Source organism: Hypanus sabinus, chromosome 1, assembly GCF_030144855.1.
Source record: "Hypanus sabinus isolate sHypSab1 chromosome 1, sHypSab1.hap1, whole genome shotgun sequence".
NCBI classification, from domain to species: domain Eukaryota; kingdom Metazoa; phylum Chordata; class Chondrichthyes; order Myliobatiformes; family Dasyatidae; genus Hypanus; species Hypanus sabinus.
This window is the reverse complement of record NC_082706.1, coordinates 102,882,614-102,899,665: the sequence shown is the minus strand read 5'-3', so window position 1 is coordinate 102,899,665 and position 17,052 is coordinate 102,882,614. Positions and strand designations below refer to the sequence as shown.

The following is a 17,052-nucleotide window of genomic DNA, read 5'->3' as shown; positions in this document are numbered from 1 at the left end:
CGTTCTTCACAAATCCCATCTTGGTAATGACCCGGGTTCAATTCTGCCACTGTCTGTACACTTTCCCCATGACCTACGTGGATTTCCTCTGGATGCCCACGTTCCAAAGGCATAGTGGTGACAGGGTAATTAGTCACATGCTAATTAGTCACTGCGTGGCGTGGGCTTACTGGGTCAGAAGGCCTGTTGCAATGCTGTACCCCTAAATAAATGAAAAATAAAGATCTAACAATGTTTTTTCTTGTAGGAGAAGAATGCCAATAAGTGAAGTGTAATTAATACGATATGTACCCACTTCCAAAAGGCATTTGATAAGGTACCACCCAATAAACACTATTGTCAACCTTGAAAGCCATGGAATAAAAGGGGACAAGGAAGCAAATAGACTAAATAAAGGAAACAGAGGGGCAAAGAGAGGTAGCCTTTTGGACTAGAGGACTTGTGGTATTTGCCAACATTTAGAATTAGGACCACTGTTTTTCCCAATATATATGAATGACTTGGGCTGAGAAGACTTGGGCATAATTTGCAAATAATACAAAATTTGGAGGCATCTTGAACAGGTGAGGAGCATTGAAATAGATTCCATGATGATATAGATAGGCAACAGATAAAATTTAAAGCTCAGGAAATAATAATGTTACATTGTGCAGGGCATAATTGTAAAAGAGGTACAAGCGCAGAGAGATCATGATGTACAGTTCAATAGAAGTGGCAGGGCATTGGTTTGAGCAAGGTCTACAGAATAAACCTTTAAGGGCTCTTAGTGAAAGTGCAAAGGACAATTTCTGCCAAGTCTGAAGGCCTCACAGCAGGAGCAAATCATTGATGAGAATTGTGCATACAAATGCACTTCTCTTGAACTTTATTGCTGCTGGTCTCCAATTTCCAAAACTGCTGTTACAGTCAAACGCCACCTCATTTTTTCTGTTGCTGGCTGCCAGCTTTCACACTTGCACTCACTGACTCTTGAATTACATCCAGAAGTGTCAGTATTAAATGCTGTTTTCAGGAACGTGGTGGGCTTGTAAACAAGTCGCCAAAATACATAGTGTACCTATGCATTCAGCCATTTCAGTAAGCTTCATTTCACCTGGCATGTTTAAATATCACACATTTTGGAAGAATCCAGCAAAAAATCAAACACAACACATCTTTCAAAATTGTCACAAAATGGCTAGAAAATAAAATTATACGTCATGCATGTCAAGCGACAGTAGGAGAAACTTGTTTGCAATTTCCAGTTGGTAAAACAAACAAGAAGCTCCTGTTTTTCGTTAGCTAATGCTGGTGAAAATTAGGAAATTTAAGAGGTGCGGCTGTTTGCAACATAATCTGCAATAGTTAACACACAGTGAATAATCTACTGGAAGACTCAATATATACACAGCCAAGGGTGCTATCAGAGTAACGAACATAAAATGGTAGAGGAACACAGCAGGTCAGGCAGCATCTATGTTAAGGAATAAAGAGACAACATCTCAGGCTGAGACCATTCATCAGGACTGGATACTCCGATTAGTCCTTTTTTCTCCCCCTTTAACTTTCAGAAAAAGATAAAGGAGCTTGAAACCTTGTGCGTCCAGACTTAAGAACAGCTTTTTCCCCAACAGCTTTATCAATCAATCAATCACCTTTTAAACATCCCTTTCCTGGTGTTGCTGGCACGTTCTCCAACTCTTAATTCTACCTCCCTTGGTTACTCTGTTATTGTCACTTTAGCATTTGTTTTTTCACTACTTCAGATTGCTCTACAATCTTTGCCCCAGGATGCTGTTTGGCACTGGTCTCTGCTTTCATTGTTATATTTGTTATTACCATTCATGCAAACAAGGAATTTCAATGCACCTGGGTGCATAAGACAACAAAATAAACTAATCTAATCTTATCTATCTTTACCACAAAACATCAAGACCCTTAAATGTGGTCAGACCATTCCGCCTACTTCTGTTCCTCAACCTCCTGGTACCTTTCTAGGAACATAATCTCACCTTAGGGCACATCTTGACAAGGGTCATGCTCTTCAGGATTCAAGCTAAGAAAAATCCATGGAGGTGCTCAAAATTTAAATAAGAGCAAATAAAAACTTGCTCTAGGATTGACAATCACAAGTCATAGAACTATAGAGCCTTACATCATGGAAACAGACCCTTCAGCCCAACTTGCCCATGCTGACCTATGAACTGGTTCCGTCTGCCCACTTCTGGCCTATAGCCAAACCTTTCCTACCCAATTACTTACCTAGATGACTTATAAATGCTGATAATGCACATACCTCAGCCACTATTTCTGGCAGCTTATTCCAAATAGATACCACCCGTTGTGTGAAGAAGCTGTCCATGGTGTCTCTTTTAAATCTCTTAACTTATGCCTTGTTGTTTTTAGTACCTGCTCTCTAGGTAAAAGATTGTGTGCTTTTACCATGCCCATGCCCCTCATGTTCTTATATATCACTATCAGGTTACCCCTCAATCTCCTACACTCCAAGGAACACAATCCTATTCTATGCAATCTCTCCTTGTAACTCCCATCCCCAAATCCAGGCAACATCCTGGTAAAACTTTCTTGTTTAGTAACATCCTTCCAAAAAACAGGGTAACCAAAACAGTACAAAATACTCTGAGAGAGGTCTCGCCAACATCTTTTGTAAGTGAAACAAGCTGTTCTTGTGTAAAAACATTGTTGTTTTTGGGTGAGGCACGTTGAGTCAAATGGTCTCCTTCTGTCCTGTACCAATTTGATGTGTGAACTTTAACTTATGCTGTTTCCTCAAACTCATATTGTGATTCTTACAAAAGATGCATACACTCATTGAAAACAGAGAAGTGTTTACTGGGAAGGAAGGTGCCATGTAATGACTTAATCACTGTTGGATTAAGCTGTTGTCTGAACTTGGCAATTTACTTGCAAACGTTTTGACATCATGTGAGGAGACATCGTCAGTGTACTATTGATTCCTCTGAATGTTTGGCCTTTATATACCTTTCAATCAGCTGATTGGACATCATTTCAGAAACTCAATTGTAATGTGGGGAGGAAATCTCGTCGCTGATTGGCTGTGTGGCGAACATGGTGCATTGCGGGCAAAATTCCTGACCGCAAAGGGCTCATGTATAGGCATGTTTGTTTACAGAATTGTTCATGGAAAAGCACGCTTCTAGGAATTCTCTTGCATGCAGTGTATCCGCTTCCGCCTTGACTTTCATTGATGCCCAGTATCAGTGGACACATAGACCTCGATCCCACTTATGAGTTGATGCAGGCAAAATTCCTGACAACGCACAAAGTTTGCCCCACAGCCAGTCAGCAACAAGATTTTCTCCCCACATTGCAATTGAGTTTCCAAAATGGCATCTAATCAGCTGTTTGAAAAGTATTTAAAGGCCAAGAGGACACACCACAATCAACGGTGTACTGACGATGTCTCCTTGCATGGTGACGGCATGTTTGCAAGTAAATTGCCAAGAACTCAAAACAACTCAACCCAACTATCAGCCACTCGAAAACACATCTTTTTAATTATTCCTCTTAATGGTTACATACAATAAATATCTTGCAATGATAGAAGTTACTAGATAAAGGAAAAGAGTTGAGGTTGAGAAAACTCAGACCATTTGGCATGCATTCAAGAGTACTAGAAGAAAAGACATTGAGTGCTGAGAAGGATAATTATATGTTCATTTAAGTACAGAAAACAGACAGCAGAATTGGAAAAAAGATGGAAGAGTAGCAAAATTTTATTTTTAAAAGAGCAAACTATAATACTACAAGTATTGCTAAGGTAAGCTACAGGGAGATCTGCATGGCCATAGTTTTAAAACAACATAATTTTCATAGTGGAAAAGTTATGGCTGATGAGCCAGTACAAAGCTCCAAGGGGAAGGAATACATTGCTAAATTTTTAGTAGTTGATTTTTTGGACTTTTACCAAATCTCAAAAGGAAGACTAATTAAAATAAAAATCTATAAATCTTCAAGATAAAAGCTGAAACTGGATAATCAGTTAGATAAAAGAAGGGAATCAAAGATTCACTGGTGTCAGGCAGGTGCTAAGAGGAGAACTATTCCATAGAGGATAGTACAGAGATAGTTGGCTTAAAGCTCAGGATGTGCTGCCAGAAACATGAGTACTAATGGAATCATTGCTAGCATTATATATTTAGAGATGCATTACTGACAGTGCTACTTTCTTGAGAATGTGATATTAACTCCTGCCCTCTCTGCTGTTGTTTACACCTTGCTTATCTCCAAGCTCCCCAAGCCTCACCATACAGAATTGAAACTTACCACTGTTAAATTCTTGCATGATGGAGAACAACATCTACTCCAATTTGCCTACTGCCATGAAAGGTTAACAGCAGATGCAATTTCTCTGACCCTTGACTTTGCATTGAACCGCCTGGACAATAGGAACTCATACATTAGGCTGCTGCTCATTGACTATAGTTTGGTGTTCAACACAATTATCCTGTCCAAACTCATCATCAAGTTTCAAGACTGGGGTCTCTGTATCTCCCTCTGTAACTGGATACTTGACTTCCTTATTGGTAAACCTCAGTGAGGATTTGTTTACAAGATCTCCTCCTTACTAACCATCAACACAGGTGTATTTCAAGGCTGTGGGTTTAACCCGGCTTTAATGCCATCTTCAAACTCACCAATGACACTACCATCACTGAATGAATCACAGGTGATGTTGAATCAGTTAACTGGAGCGAGACAGGACACCTGGTCGAGCGCTGCTGCAACAACAATTTCTTGCTTAATGTTGGCAAGTGTGTGCCAGTCTACTCTGAGGAATCGGTGATGGAGGGAGTCAGCAGCTTTAAATTCCTAGGTGTTAACATATTGGACAACCTGCGCTCTGCCCAGCACATAGATGCAGTCATGAGGAAAGTGTGTCAACACCTTTTTTTCTCAGGAAGTTAAAGAGTTTGGCTTATTATTACAGATACCGTTGAAAGTATCCTGATTGGTTACATTAAACTCTCAGGAATGCCAGAATTGAAATTGGTTTATTATTATTTTGTACCAAAGTATGGTGAAAAGCTTATCTTGCACATTGTATGATGGAGAGTGAGGATGATGGTGAGTTGTTAAAAATCCTCACTGATTGAGGTCTACTGATAAGAAAGTCAAGTGTCCAGTTGCACAGAGGTACAGAAGCTGCAAAGAGTAGTGGACTTTGCTCAAATTATCGTGGACACATCCCTTCTCACCATCAGAGGTATCTATATTGCTTTAAGGTGCAACATCTAGCACCAAAAATCCCCACTATCTGGGCTATGTCTTCTTGAAGGCATCGTTAGGCAGGAGGCACAAAAGCCTGAAGCCCTACGTCATCAAGTTCAAGAACAGCTATTTCCCTTCAATCATTCAATTCTTGAACCAACTGGCAACTCTACTACAGTTTAGCAACACTATGAACACTCCAACCACTTTGCATTAAAATTAACTTATTTGTTCTACTTATGTATAGTTTATGGTTAATTTATGCTTTTCTTCTGAATGCTGCTTGTCTGATGCTTTGTGTGGTGCTGATTCAAAATTTTCATTGCATTTGTGCATCCATATACATGTGTAAACAGCAACAAACTCAACTTCCACTTGCCAACACTGTGCTCAGCCTTATCAGCACCTTCAATGATTCTAAAATCTTTTTAGTCCCTTCACTCCAATGCTCAACATTTTTCTTTTCTGGGACTCTGTTCAGCACCTACTGTTTTTAGTCTTTCGTTTTCCTTATGTATCTATTTTCACAGTAGGAGACACTAAAAATATCCTAATAATAGTGGAAAATCAGGATTAAAAGAAGAGAGGAACTTGAATCCTTTATCATACGAGGGGAGGTATAAATCTGAAGTGTCCTGCACTTGATAGCCTGCATCTACAGTCTTACAGAGTGATGCACAGATTGTGGGTCACGGTCACGGTCAAGTTCCTGAGATTCTTGAAAAGGTCTCAGAGGACATTAACACTATAAATGTAACTCCTTCATTCAAATATACTGTATATGAAGGTTAAGAGAGCAGGAAGCTTTATGCCAGCTTGCCTGACATCCCTCAATAGGAAGAACCTTCAACCAGAAATGGGAGTAGGACATTTTGAAAATAAATGACAATTTGTTTATTATTTATTTCTTTAGCGATACAGCTCAGAATAGGTCCTTCTGGCCCTTCGATCCGTGCAAACCCCAATTTAACCCTAACCTAATCACAGGACAGTTTGCACAGAAACTAGTGCCAAATCCATTACAATTTACAAGCCATATTAATTACTTAGATGAAGGGGTCAGGTGTATGGGATTAAAAGAGTTGACAACTGAAACCTTATTGTGCCAACATTCACCCCTTCTCCAGTCTTATATCCATCAGCATAACTCTCTAGTCTCACTCCCCTCTTCTGCTTGGCCAGATTTTTCTTAAGTGCATCTGCAACTGTTCACCTCAACTACTCTGTCCAGTGCAACATAGAAAATGCTGGAGGAACTCAGCAGGTCAGGCAGCAGCGATGGAAGTGAAGAAATAGTCAATCTTTGGACTGAGATTCTTCATCAGGACTCAGTCCAATAGCACATCCACCTTCTCACCAATTCTTGAGAAAAAATTACCTTATATTCCTGCCGGGTACCTTGACTTGCCATTATTTATTATAATCTTCCCACAAGTGGAAACATTTCTTTCACATCTATTCTATTAGAAGTTTTTCCATTTTAAAAACCTCCATGCCATACTTCCTTGAAATAAGTTGTGAGTAATAGAAGAAATATGTACAGATTATAAAATGGGGAAGCATGAAGGGCTCTACTTCGGGACAAAAAATAGTAGTAGTATGTTGGTTAAAGAGCAGAGTGATCTGGATGTCCTTTTACATAGAACTCAAAGTCAACACGTAGGAAGGAAGGTGGAATGTTGGCCCTAACTATGGTATGAAGGTAGGGAAGTCTTCCCTCAATTACATAGAATGCTTGTGAGACCATATCTAGAGCACATCATACAGCTTTGGTTTCCATTTCAAGAGGATGGTCACATATTGGAAGCAACTCAGAGAAGTTACATTTTCCCTAGGATGAAGGGGTGGCCTAGTGAGCTAAGTTTGAGGAGGCTAGGCCCATATTCTTTATGTATATTAAATGTACATAAGAGGTTGATAGATTCTTGATTGGTCAGGGCATGAAGGGATACGGGGAGAAGGCAGGAGATTGGGGCTGAGAGGAAAACAGGATCAGCCATGATGAAATGGCGGAGCACACTTGATGGGCCAAATGGCCTTATTCTGTTCCTATATCTTATGGTCTTAAGACTCCTCCCTTTCTGTGGGAATCTAGAAACGGCAAGCATAGTTTTACAATATGATATTGTTAATTTAAGACTTAGAGGAAGAAGAATTTCTTGAGGATTGTACATGTGGCAATACGACAAGCTTAGAAGAGTATCTTGGTTGGTGCGGACCAGTTGGTCCAAGACTGTTTCCATGCTCCATTACTCTATCACTGAAATTCTCCATCCTGCCGAGCTGTGGAAACTTAATCATTCAAGGCCGAGCCAAACAGACTTCTGGTCGATAGAAAGCAAAGAGTTATGGAGAACATGCAGGAAAGTTGAGCCACAGCCAAGGACCTATGAAATGATGTAGCAAGTCTGAGGAGCTATAAAGCCTATTCCTTCTCCTTTTTTAATAATATTTGAATTAAAGACTATAAAGCATCTTCTTATGTGAAAACATGATGAAGAAATGCCCAAAACTCAGCTAAGGCACATTTTACTAGTAGATTTGAAATGATGATTAACGATCTTACCAGTATACTGAGTAAATAAAGACCTCACCCCGTTTGGAACACATTTTTGCCAATCAGAATGGTGTGTAGTTATTAGTGGATAGTAATAGCTCACAACTGAAGCAACAAATCAAAATTTGTAATTGTACCTGGTATTTACTTCAAGCTTACAATAAGCAACTGAACGTCTAGCCATTCTGGTTTTTACTGAAAGTGACCATTCACAACATTTGTGTTGTAGATGGAGAAAGCAGGACAAAACTTGCATGAGAGATGAGACAGAAAGATTGAGATGGTAATGATGGTACAAAAAGAAAATTAACTACCTTTTTGCGAATTTGAAAATACTATATATGGGTAGTTTAGTATTATACAAACCTGGACATTTTCAACTATTGCACAGGTAACTGCGCAGGAAAGCTTATTCCTTAACTTTTTCATGAACTGAGCAAGCATGTGTTTGGCACCTTGAAAGGAATGCAATTTAATTTAATATAGAGGTCTGGAAAAGAAAACTTTAGGAGACGGCTCATTGCACTGCCACACAACAAGCTTACACCATACTTCACACCAAATGAAATTGTTTAACCATATGGCTTACTTTATTGATGAAATCTTTTAAGATCACATTGCTACTGTGGAATTTCAGGATTTGCAAACAATACACTGACCGTTATCTTCTATTGTTTCTCTTTGATTTATAATTATCAGCACTTGAATATACTAACCACTTTCACTCCAAAATCCTGCATATGGGGAGGCAGAGGTGGATTTATATTTGTAGTACAGTAGTACATTCCCAGGGATTCACTCTGCACCCACATATCACCTCCCAAATGGACGCATTATTTGCTACTGCTTTGATTGGTAAAATGCCACAGCAAAGTACAAAAAGTCAAACTTGTGCAGAACCTGTAGTGGTTGGCTTTGGTATGGTTTGCTTTACGAACACTTTAACTATGAAGCAGAAAATTAGACTTCCCACATAATATATTAAGAAACTAAAACAGTACATTGGTATGTCACCAAAAACTTTTAACGTGTATGGCGGAGAGCATTCTGACTGGCTGAATTACAGCCTGGGATGGAAGCTCCAATACACAGGATCGCAAGAAGCTGCATAGTGTTGCAGACTTGGCCAGCTCTGTCATGGGCACACCCCTCCTCTCTATTGAGAGCATTTTCAAGAAGTGATGTCTCAAGAAGACAGCAACTATTTTTAAAGTTCTCGCCATTCAGAAGATGTCTTCTTCGTAATACCACCAACAGGGAGTGGGTACAGGAACCTGAGGATCAATACACAATGATTTTGGAACAGCTTCTTCACCTCTGTCATCAGATTTCTGAATGGTCCATGAAACCCATGAATACTACCTCATTAATTTTGCAGAATCTATTTATTTTTGTAACTTAAAGTAATTTTATATCTTTGCACCATACTGCTGCTTCAATTCAACAAATTTCACAACATACAAGTTAGTGATGATAAATCTAATTCTGATAGTCTTTGCAGTTCATCGTTATTACTTGAATTCTGTAGCTGTAAGGAATACAGACTAGTAAAACAGATTTACTAGCAATAAATCTTCCAGGAGATTAGTAATGGGGCCTAAGGAGGTCTGCAGTATAAAAAATTTATAGCACTTAATTAACCATGTCTTTGATGTGCCTCATTTCACGGTTGATCTTGTCTACAATGGAATAAATGGTGCAAATCATTGGATTATTTACTTCATAGTTTCTTCTTCACTCACTAAACAACTTTAAGATTAAAGATTTGAACTTCCACCCTTCAAGTTGGTGCAGTCACTTTCAGGGTTACTGTGTTCACTACTATTACACTTTAAAGTGACATGATCTTCATTGTAAGTAACTCAAAAGCATCTGAAGTGAAGGGAAGTTTTTCTTGCTTGTACAAGTAACAACGCCTCAAGGTTTGAATTAAACTAAGATTATAAATGTGAAGGAATGCAAGAAGCTGCAGAGAGTAGTGGATTCTGCCCAGTATATCATGGGCTCATTCCTCCCCACCATTGATGGTATCTACAGGAGACATTGCCTGAAAAAGGCAGCATTCACCAAAGATCCCCACTATCCATGCCATCTTCTTGCAGCTACTACCAGGGAGGTACAGAAGACTCAAGTCCCACACCACCAGGTTCAAGATCATCTACTTCCCTCAAACCTCAGCAGTTTAGCAAAATATGACCACTTTAACCACTTTGCACCAGAATAAACTTTTTTTGTTCTAATTGTGTTTTTTTGTGTAAAAAATTATGTTTAATTTCTGTTTATCTTGTAAATGCCGCTTATATGATGCTACATACCAATGATGCTGCTGCAAGTAATCTTTCTTTGTACCTGTGCATATAGCAATAAACTAGATTTTGATTTAAGACCAATGTAACACTTCAACTTATAAAGATATGCTCGCACTGCAAGGGGATGAAATATATCATTACTGGAGGAGTGGAGTTCTTGAACGTGGTTCAGTGTTATGGAGACACAAGAGACTGCAGATGTTGGTAACTGGAGCAAAAAAAAAATCAAGCTGCTGAAAGAACTCAACTGCTTGGGAATTGGACAGTTGAAATTTCAGGCAGAGCCTTCACCTGGACTGAAAGAGTAGAGGGAAGATAGTAATAAAGAGGTGGCAGGTGATTTGCGAGTCCAGGTGAGGAGGGTATGACAGATGGAGTTAGATGGTGAAGGAAAAAGCGAAGATAGCATTACAGAGTGGGAGGTGAAAGGTGGAAGTGACAAGGGGCTGCAGATGATAGAATCTCATGGGAAGAAGTTGAAGACAAACCAAGTAAGGGAGGTGGGATTGGCAGATAGGAACAGTGAGGGGACATAGTGGGGGATAGTGTACAGGTGATGGGCTTTATACTGGCTATCTTCCCTCTACTCTTTCAGTCCAGATGAAGCATCTTGATCTGAAACATCAACCATTGTTTTCCCTCTGCCTGACCTGCTCGGACTGTGTCACATTTATTTTACAGGGCTGGGATTCGGCATCAGAAAGATAAAGACTTTGCCACTATTTAACAACAGAGAGTGAATAAGGACACATTTCCCCTCCCAGACACTTCAAGCACTGAGACATGGTAGAATGAAGATGGGGATATGGAAGGGGTTAGAAACTCTCTGCTTGGGCATGTGGCAAAAGAAGCAACTCTGAAAACATCTCAAGAGATTTGTATGAGTACATGATGTACCCTGAAATCAAGTTTGGACAAGCATGGCAAAGCTCCTTCCCTTTCAGAGTTTCACAGCTAACGGCATCATTTTGACAAGCTGAATTTGGAAGTAAATTAAAAGGCAATGGAGACAAAAAAAATGGCATTGGAAGGACTTCATGATTGTCAAAATAAAGTACAAAACTGCTGTCAATATGAATCAGTAACTAAAGCACCAAAAACTCAAGCTTCATGGAAACTATCGCTGACAAGTTTAGAAGTTCCAAAGTTTGAAAAAGACTATAAAGGAATAATATTTACTAGCCAAGAATTTAAAGTGGTTAATAGAAAATTGGCTTCATGTTCACTGAGAGTCAGCTAAAATGCTGCCTATTATACATTGGATTCATTTGGAAAGTCTGTTTACATCTCTTCTAATTTTTGATTTCCTAACTTAAGATAGGTAAAAGTTTACATGGGACAGTTGATCAAAAATCAACTGCAATCTATCAGCTACTAGGTTAAAACCACCATTCCTCTAAATTCTCCCAAAGAAATGGAGACATTTTAAGGGCCTGATAGGTGATACAAATTTTAAAGGACAAAAACAGAAACTAAAGGAATCTTTCCCTGTGTAGGGAGCACACAAAATTGATCACTAAAAAGAAAGTAAACTAAAATTCCCTCAGTGAATACAAGGATCCTCTGAGCTGACCAGCAGTTGATGAGTGCCAGTGTTGAGTAGAAGCATCTGTTACAATGCAGCTTCAGAAAAGCTGTTCACTGCTTTGGCACAGCACATCAAAGAAATGAGAATAGAAGCTAAAGAGCAGTTTAGTTCAGGTGAACTGGTACAGAGGCAGTCTGAACAATTCAAAGGTCGTAAATAGTTGTATACAAAAATATAATCAAACATCTGGATCCCCTGGTGCAACCTCTAATCTTACAAAACTTGTTCTTACTCTTTGCCTTTTAACTCTACATTGTATGGACTAAACAAGTGTTACAAGCTCTTTGAAAATGATAAACAAGGCACCACCATACAGTCCTGAATGGGTTTGCATTCCATTGTTCTTGAACAGGCAGTATTGTTCTGTACGACTGAACACTCGGTTTCTTTTCTGAGAGAATACACTGAACCAGAACAAGTTGGAAAAGTAGCAAAATGGATCATTTTCATAAATGTGCATTTTGTCATGAATCCTAGTCCAGTATCTGCAACAGCTAAGTGCACATCCAGTGAAACGATTCAAAAATACTAGTATTATGTAACTTTGGAAGTAATTAAATTACGTAAGATTAACATGCAGAAAATCCAACATCTCTCTACTCTTCCATACAAGCAATTACAAAATTGCAGAAGGAATGAGAGCCTGCGAGAGCTGAGAGCACAAATGTGAGAGAGACAAAAAACATGGATAGCCTGACTGATGGATGCACAAACACTCAGAGGCAGGAAAAGGGGGAGCGAGAGGGAGAGAGTGTCTAACAAGCATGAAAGAGGTGAACTAAAAGATAAGGATTATCCCAATGAATGTGCCTCATTTTTCTCCCGGCAAATTTATTTAAAAAGAAATCTTTGAGTCCTGCTTCTCCAGTTACAAATAAATATGTTGATAAAATGGTAAGTTAAATTCTGGACTAAAACAAATGAATATCTCAGGAGGAACATATATTCTGTACATCTTCATTGCCTAGACATATAATTCACACAGCATTCACTTCCAGATGTTTCCCTCACTATGCTCTGTTTGAGAAGAACTTTTCTGGACTGTCAAAAACTAAATTCACACAAGTTATAATGCTTAGAATGCCAATAAAGGTTACAGCAAGTAAATAATAAAAGTTTCATCAGAAAAGTAGTTTTCAATGCCACTTATCAGAAGAATCAGACCACTGAGGCTTGTGTTTGGAAACATGTACTGCACTAGTCTGTAGAATTCTATTTTTTTTAATCCTATTCAAGGTGAAGTTTAGATTTTTTTAATTCATTTTTTTTCAGTGTCATTCACTGGATGTTACTGGCAAGCTGAGTGATTACTGTTCATCCCCCACTGCTCTTGAGGTGGTGGTGAGTTACTTTACTGATGCTCTGCACACCTTTTTGGGAGGGAGCTCCTAGACCACCACTGATAAAGGATAAAAGGTATTATTTCCAGGTTAAGATGGTTTGGGACTTGGAGGGGCACCTGAAGGTGATGGTGTTCCCATGTGCCCAAACCTTGTTACTGGCCATGGGCTTTGGAGGTGCTGTCCAAGTAGCTTAGGGCAGAAATTACAAGGCATTTGTAAGTGGCACTCAACACCATTTTGTGTGCAGTTTGGAGGGAATGAAGTTCAAGCTTATTGTCATGGGCATACATACCCAGAGTATAAATGCCATAAAAATTAGGTTTATGCAGAATCAGCATAGTACATTTTCAGATGACAAACACAAAGGAACATAAACTTAAAATGGCATAAATTAACTGACATAACAAAATCAAAATAGGGACATGGTGCAAATTGAGCAGGAGAAAAAAATAGACTCCAAGGTAGTGTTAGGTTTTTCAGGTCAGTTGAAAAACCTAATGGTAGTGGGGAAGAATGTTTTGAGTGGGCGAACAAGGTGTCTATCAAGTGGGCTGCTCTGATCTAGATGGTGTTGAGCTTCCTGTGCAATGTTGGAGTTGCATTCATCCGGGAAAGCGAAGAGCACTTCATCAATGTGCCTAACTTGTCAAAGGCAAAAAAGGCTTTGGGGGGTATCAGGAAGTGGATCTTTAGCCACAGGACACCTCTGCATCTATCCTACTCTAGTGGCCACTAGTTCTGTTGGGCCCCCAGTTCATAGTGAGGTTGCAGGATCTTGATTGATGGGGGAGGGGGTGGAATCTGTGAAGGCAATGCTTTTGATTACCAGGGCAGATGGACATGGTCATTTCCTGACACCTTTGTGGTACGAATGTCATTTGCCACCTATCAGTATATGTGTGAATTTAGTCTTAGTCTTGCTGCACACATGCTTGGGCTGCTTCATTTGCTGAGGCATTGCAAATGGAATTGAAACTTAGTGCAATCTTCAGTAGAAATCCTGCTTCTAACTATACGTTCAAAGGTCAGTCACTGAAAAACTGCTAAAGATGTTTGGACTGCCTGATGAACCTGCAGTTATGTCTTCAGCTGGGATGAAAGACCTCCAACACCCTCAGCCATCTTCTGTTGTATAATGTGTGACTCCAACCTTTATTTTCTTTCCAATAATTCCCATTGACTTCAGACTTACCAGGACTCCTTAATGCCATATTTGGTCAAACATTGCATTGATGACAAAGGCATTTGCTCTCACCTAGTCTTTGCAGTTCAGCTGTTTGGTATTTGTTTGAAGTAATATTGGGATAAGGTGAAGACACTGCAATATTGTGCCATTCTTTGGGTTTGTCTAACCTGCTGCTGTGATAGGATATACTCATGGATTTTGGTGGAGTGGTCTGGCATGCCATCTGTAGGGAGCTCTGGCTCACTGAGTAACACAGGTGCGTGGCTGCAGAGTAACTGAAATGCTCCTGTGCACATAGCCTTTGTAGTCACACAGCTGGAATTGGATACAGCTAGGAAGAGTTTACGAAATGTGAATGATTTTCTTTGTTGTACTGTATTTCATTATACCCTTTAATTAACAGATAAAATCAAAAGTCAATGAATTTTCAATTTTCATTCTAAACATTCATAGTATGCATATTACAATTTATTTTTTTAAAGTACTGCGCAGGTTTCAGGACGTATAAAAATTTCCTGCTGAAGGCAATGGTTGGTCCGTGCAGCTGTTTAAAAAAGTTACAGGGAACATTGCTTTGGCTTGACTCACTTGTCTCAATATGGTCACTAAGCCCAGATGTTTCTGAAGAGGAATCGCAAACATTGACTGTGCTTTGAATGACTTAGTCTGAATTTGGGGCTTTAGAAGCTGCTAACTGATCCACCTGAATGCGTTTCAAGAAAATTTACTTGGTTCAAATAACTTGGTACACCAGTTCAAAGCTGAAAACAGTGGTGTGTCTGATGTCACATGCAGTCCTACACAAGGATGGCAGATTTTCGCCTCTGTAGAACATTAGTGAACAGGGTGGGGCTTGAAGAGAAGCCCGTAGTTTTTTAAAAAGCATAATTGTTGACTATATTTTTAAAATAATTTTAAATTAAGTAAATTTAAATTTGGACTGCAGTGTTTGAATTGTTAATCCAGTACCAGTCACTATACCCAAAGGAAATAGATTTTCAACAATTTGCTGTTCTATCTTGTTCAATGATAAATTCAACCCATTAACTGAAAGGTATAATCTACTTACGGTGTCCATAGTCTTGGGAAGGCATTAATCTCCTCTCGAGTGTACTCATTCAATCTTCTGGGAGCCTTTCGAGGCTGTGGAAGCTCTTCTACCAAATTCTTAAGTATTTCTTCAGGAATTGTCTAATAAAAGAGAAAAGCAATTGAAAAAAATTACACTGCAGTTAAGAATTTTAGAAGTGTTTGGAAAGAAAGCAGAAGTAATGACTTGCGCAAATTCACTTTTGATATGCTGATTTCAAGCTAAGAAGAATTGAGGGATATTATTAAATTAAAATGTAATTTTATAAAGCCACTTCCTCTTGGAATTAGAAGGATGAGCTGTGAGCACTTAGCTGTAATATGAGTAAAGGAATACATCAGTGGCAATGCAGAGGAACAAAGACTACATGGGCACTTGAACTGTAGTCCAAGCTAAGACATTTGGGTTTGTTGTGGGGAGATGCTAATTTTGGTTGTTATTTACTAGTTGCATGAAATCTTAAGAAGGAAGACTCCTAATAGATGAGCCACTTGAAATTATGGTGCTTCTTTTATTTAATGATTTAAAGCCCTTTTTGTTCATCAGTTTTATTTTTGAGAAGTTCAGCTCCCATGATATATTGTTTAAATAGGCTAACAATGGACTTAATACAAGAGGATCAAATGTCAATAAGACTATGTACAACACCACATTATTAACGAGCTGCATTGGTAATTTGTTTGCTGCAATCTCTAACTTGGCTGGTTGAGATAAGGATTAAGAATTCGCAAAATTCCTGGGTTGTTAATTTATATCATAATTTTGAATGGATGATTAAGCACAGAAAGTTTTTACGAAGGTTGAAGATACACTGCAAATTATTTTCCAAGGCTGAACATGAAAAATAGACCTCTTGATCCTCCTGTTCCATCATTTATCAAGATCATAGTTCATCACCCACCATCGTATAAATTTCCTGCACTTTCACCATAGACCACGAGTCCTTTACCATATACCACAAATGGGAGATTCTCTCACATTCTTCTACACTCAAGACAACACAGTCCCAGTCAAGAAGAGGTGGGGCACTGTGAAAAGACCCTTATACAGGAACTGGGGTCTGGGTGGATAAAGCAAAGGTAGTGTTACATGAGGTAATGGCAGAAATGTAGCCTTTGTACCCAGTGATGGCACGATCAATGATGATGGCAGTGTATATATGCAATTATATTCTGATGGCTGAAGTCATCTCTTTTATCACTGCCTCTTTTCTGTCCCTGAACCGTGCAGCTTAAGATCTGTGAGACAGCTGGTAATATCAGCCAATCAGATATAATCCTTCTCCATTCATGAGATTCCTTATTTTATACAGTCCTGATTCAGTAAGGTCTTTGAGAGCTCTGAGTTCTACTGAAGGGGACAAAGTATCCTATTCATCACGTATCCTTGCCTAATACTGTAAGTAAAAACAGATGATCAGCTTATACTATACACAACACACAAATACCCCAAAACATTGACAGAACTGTCAAATAAAAATTAGCTACTGAGCCAGAGAGAAAAATCTGCTGGCTGTCTTGGCAGTTTAAATGAATATCTTAAAAGAGTGTGGGAGAAAAGGAAAGAATTTTAGGGAGGGAATTTCATGTTTTAGTATTGATATTGATTATTGTCACCCGCACCAAGATACATTGAAAAAGACTTGTTTTGCATGCTATCCAGATAGATCAAGCCATACATAATTACATCAAAGTAGTTAAAAAAGAATGCAGAGAAAGTAAAGTGCAGGTAAACAAAGTGCAAAGGG

The 17,052-nt window shown here is 39.0% G+C and overlaps 1 protein-coding gene across 2 annotated transcripts in view; it reads right to left on the bottom strand.

The window, feature by feature from the left end:
* Nucleotides 1–17,052, bottom strand: part of mrpl13 (mitochondrial ribosomal protein L13) — a 110,444-nt gene that overhangs the window by 22,505 nt on the left and 70,887 nt on the right. Inside the window, exon 6 of one of the 2 annotated variants that reach the window (XM_059973107.1) lies at nt 15,285–15,406. In XM_059973107.1, coding sequence (XP_059829090.1) covers nt 15,285–15,406 — 122 coding nt within the window. Of the gene's footprint in view, nt 1–15,280; nt 15,407–17,052 lie in introns of those variants that run through there. The other variant, XM_059973117.1, reaches the window with a different exon arrangement.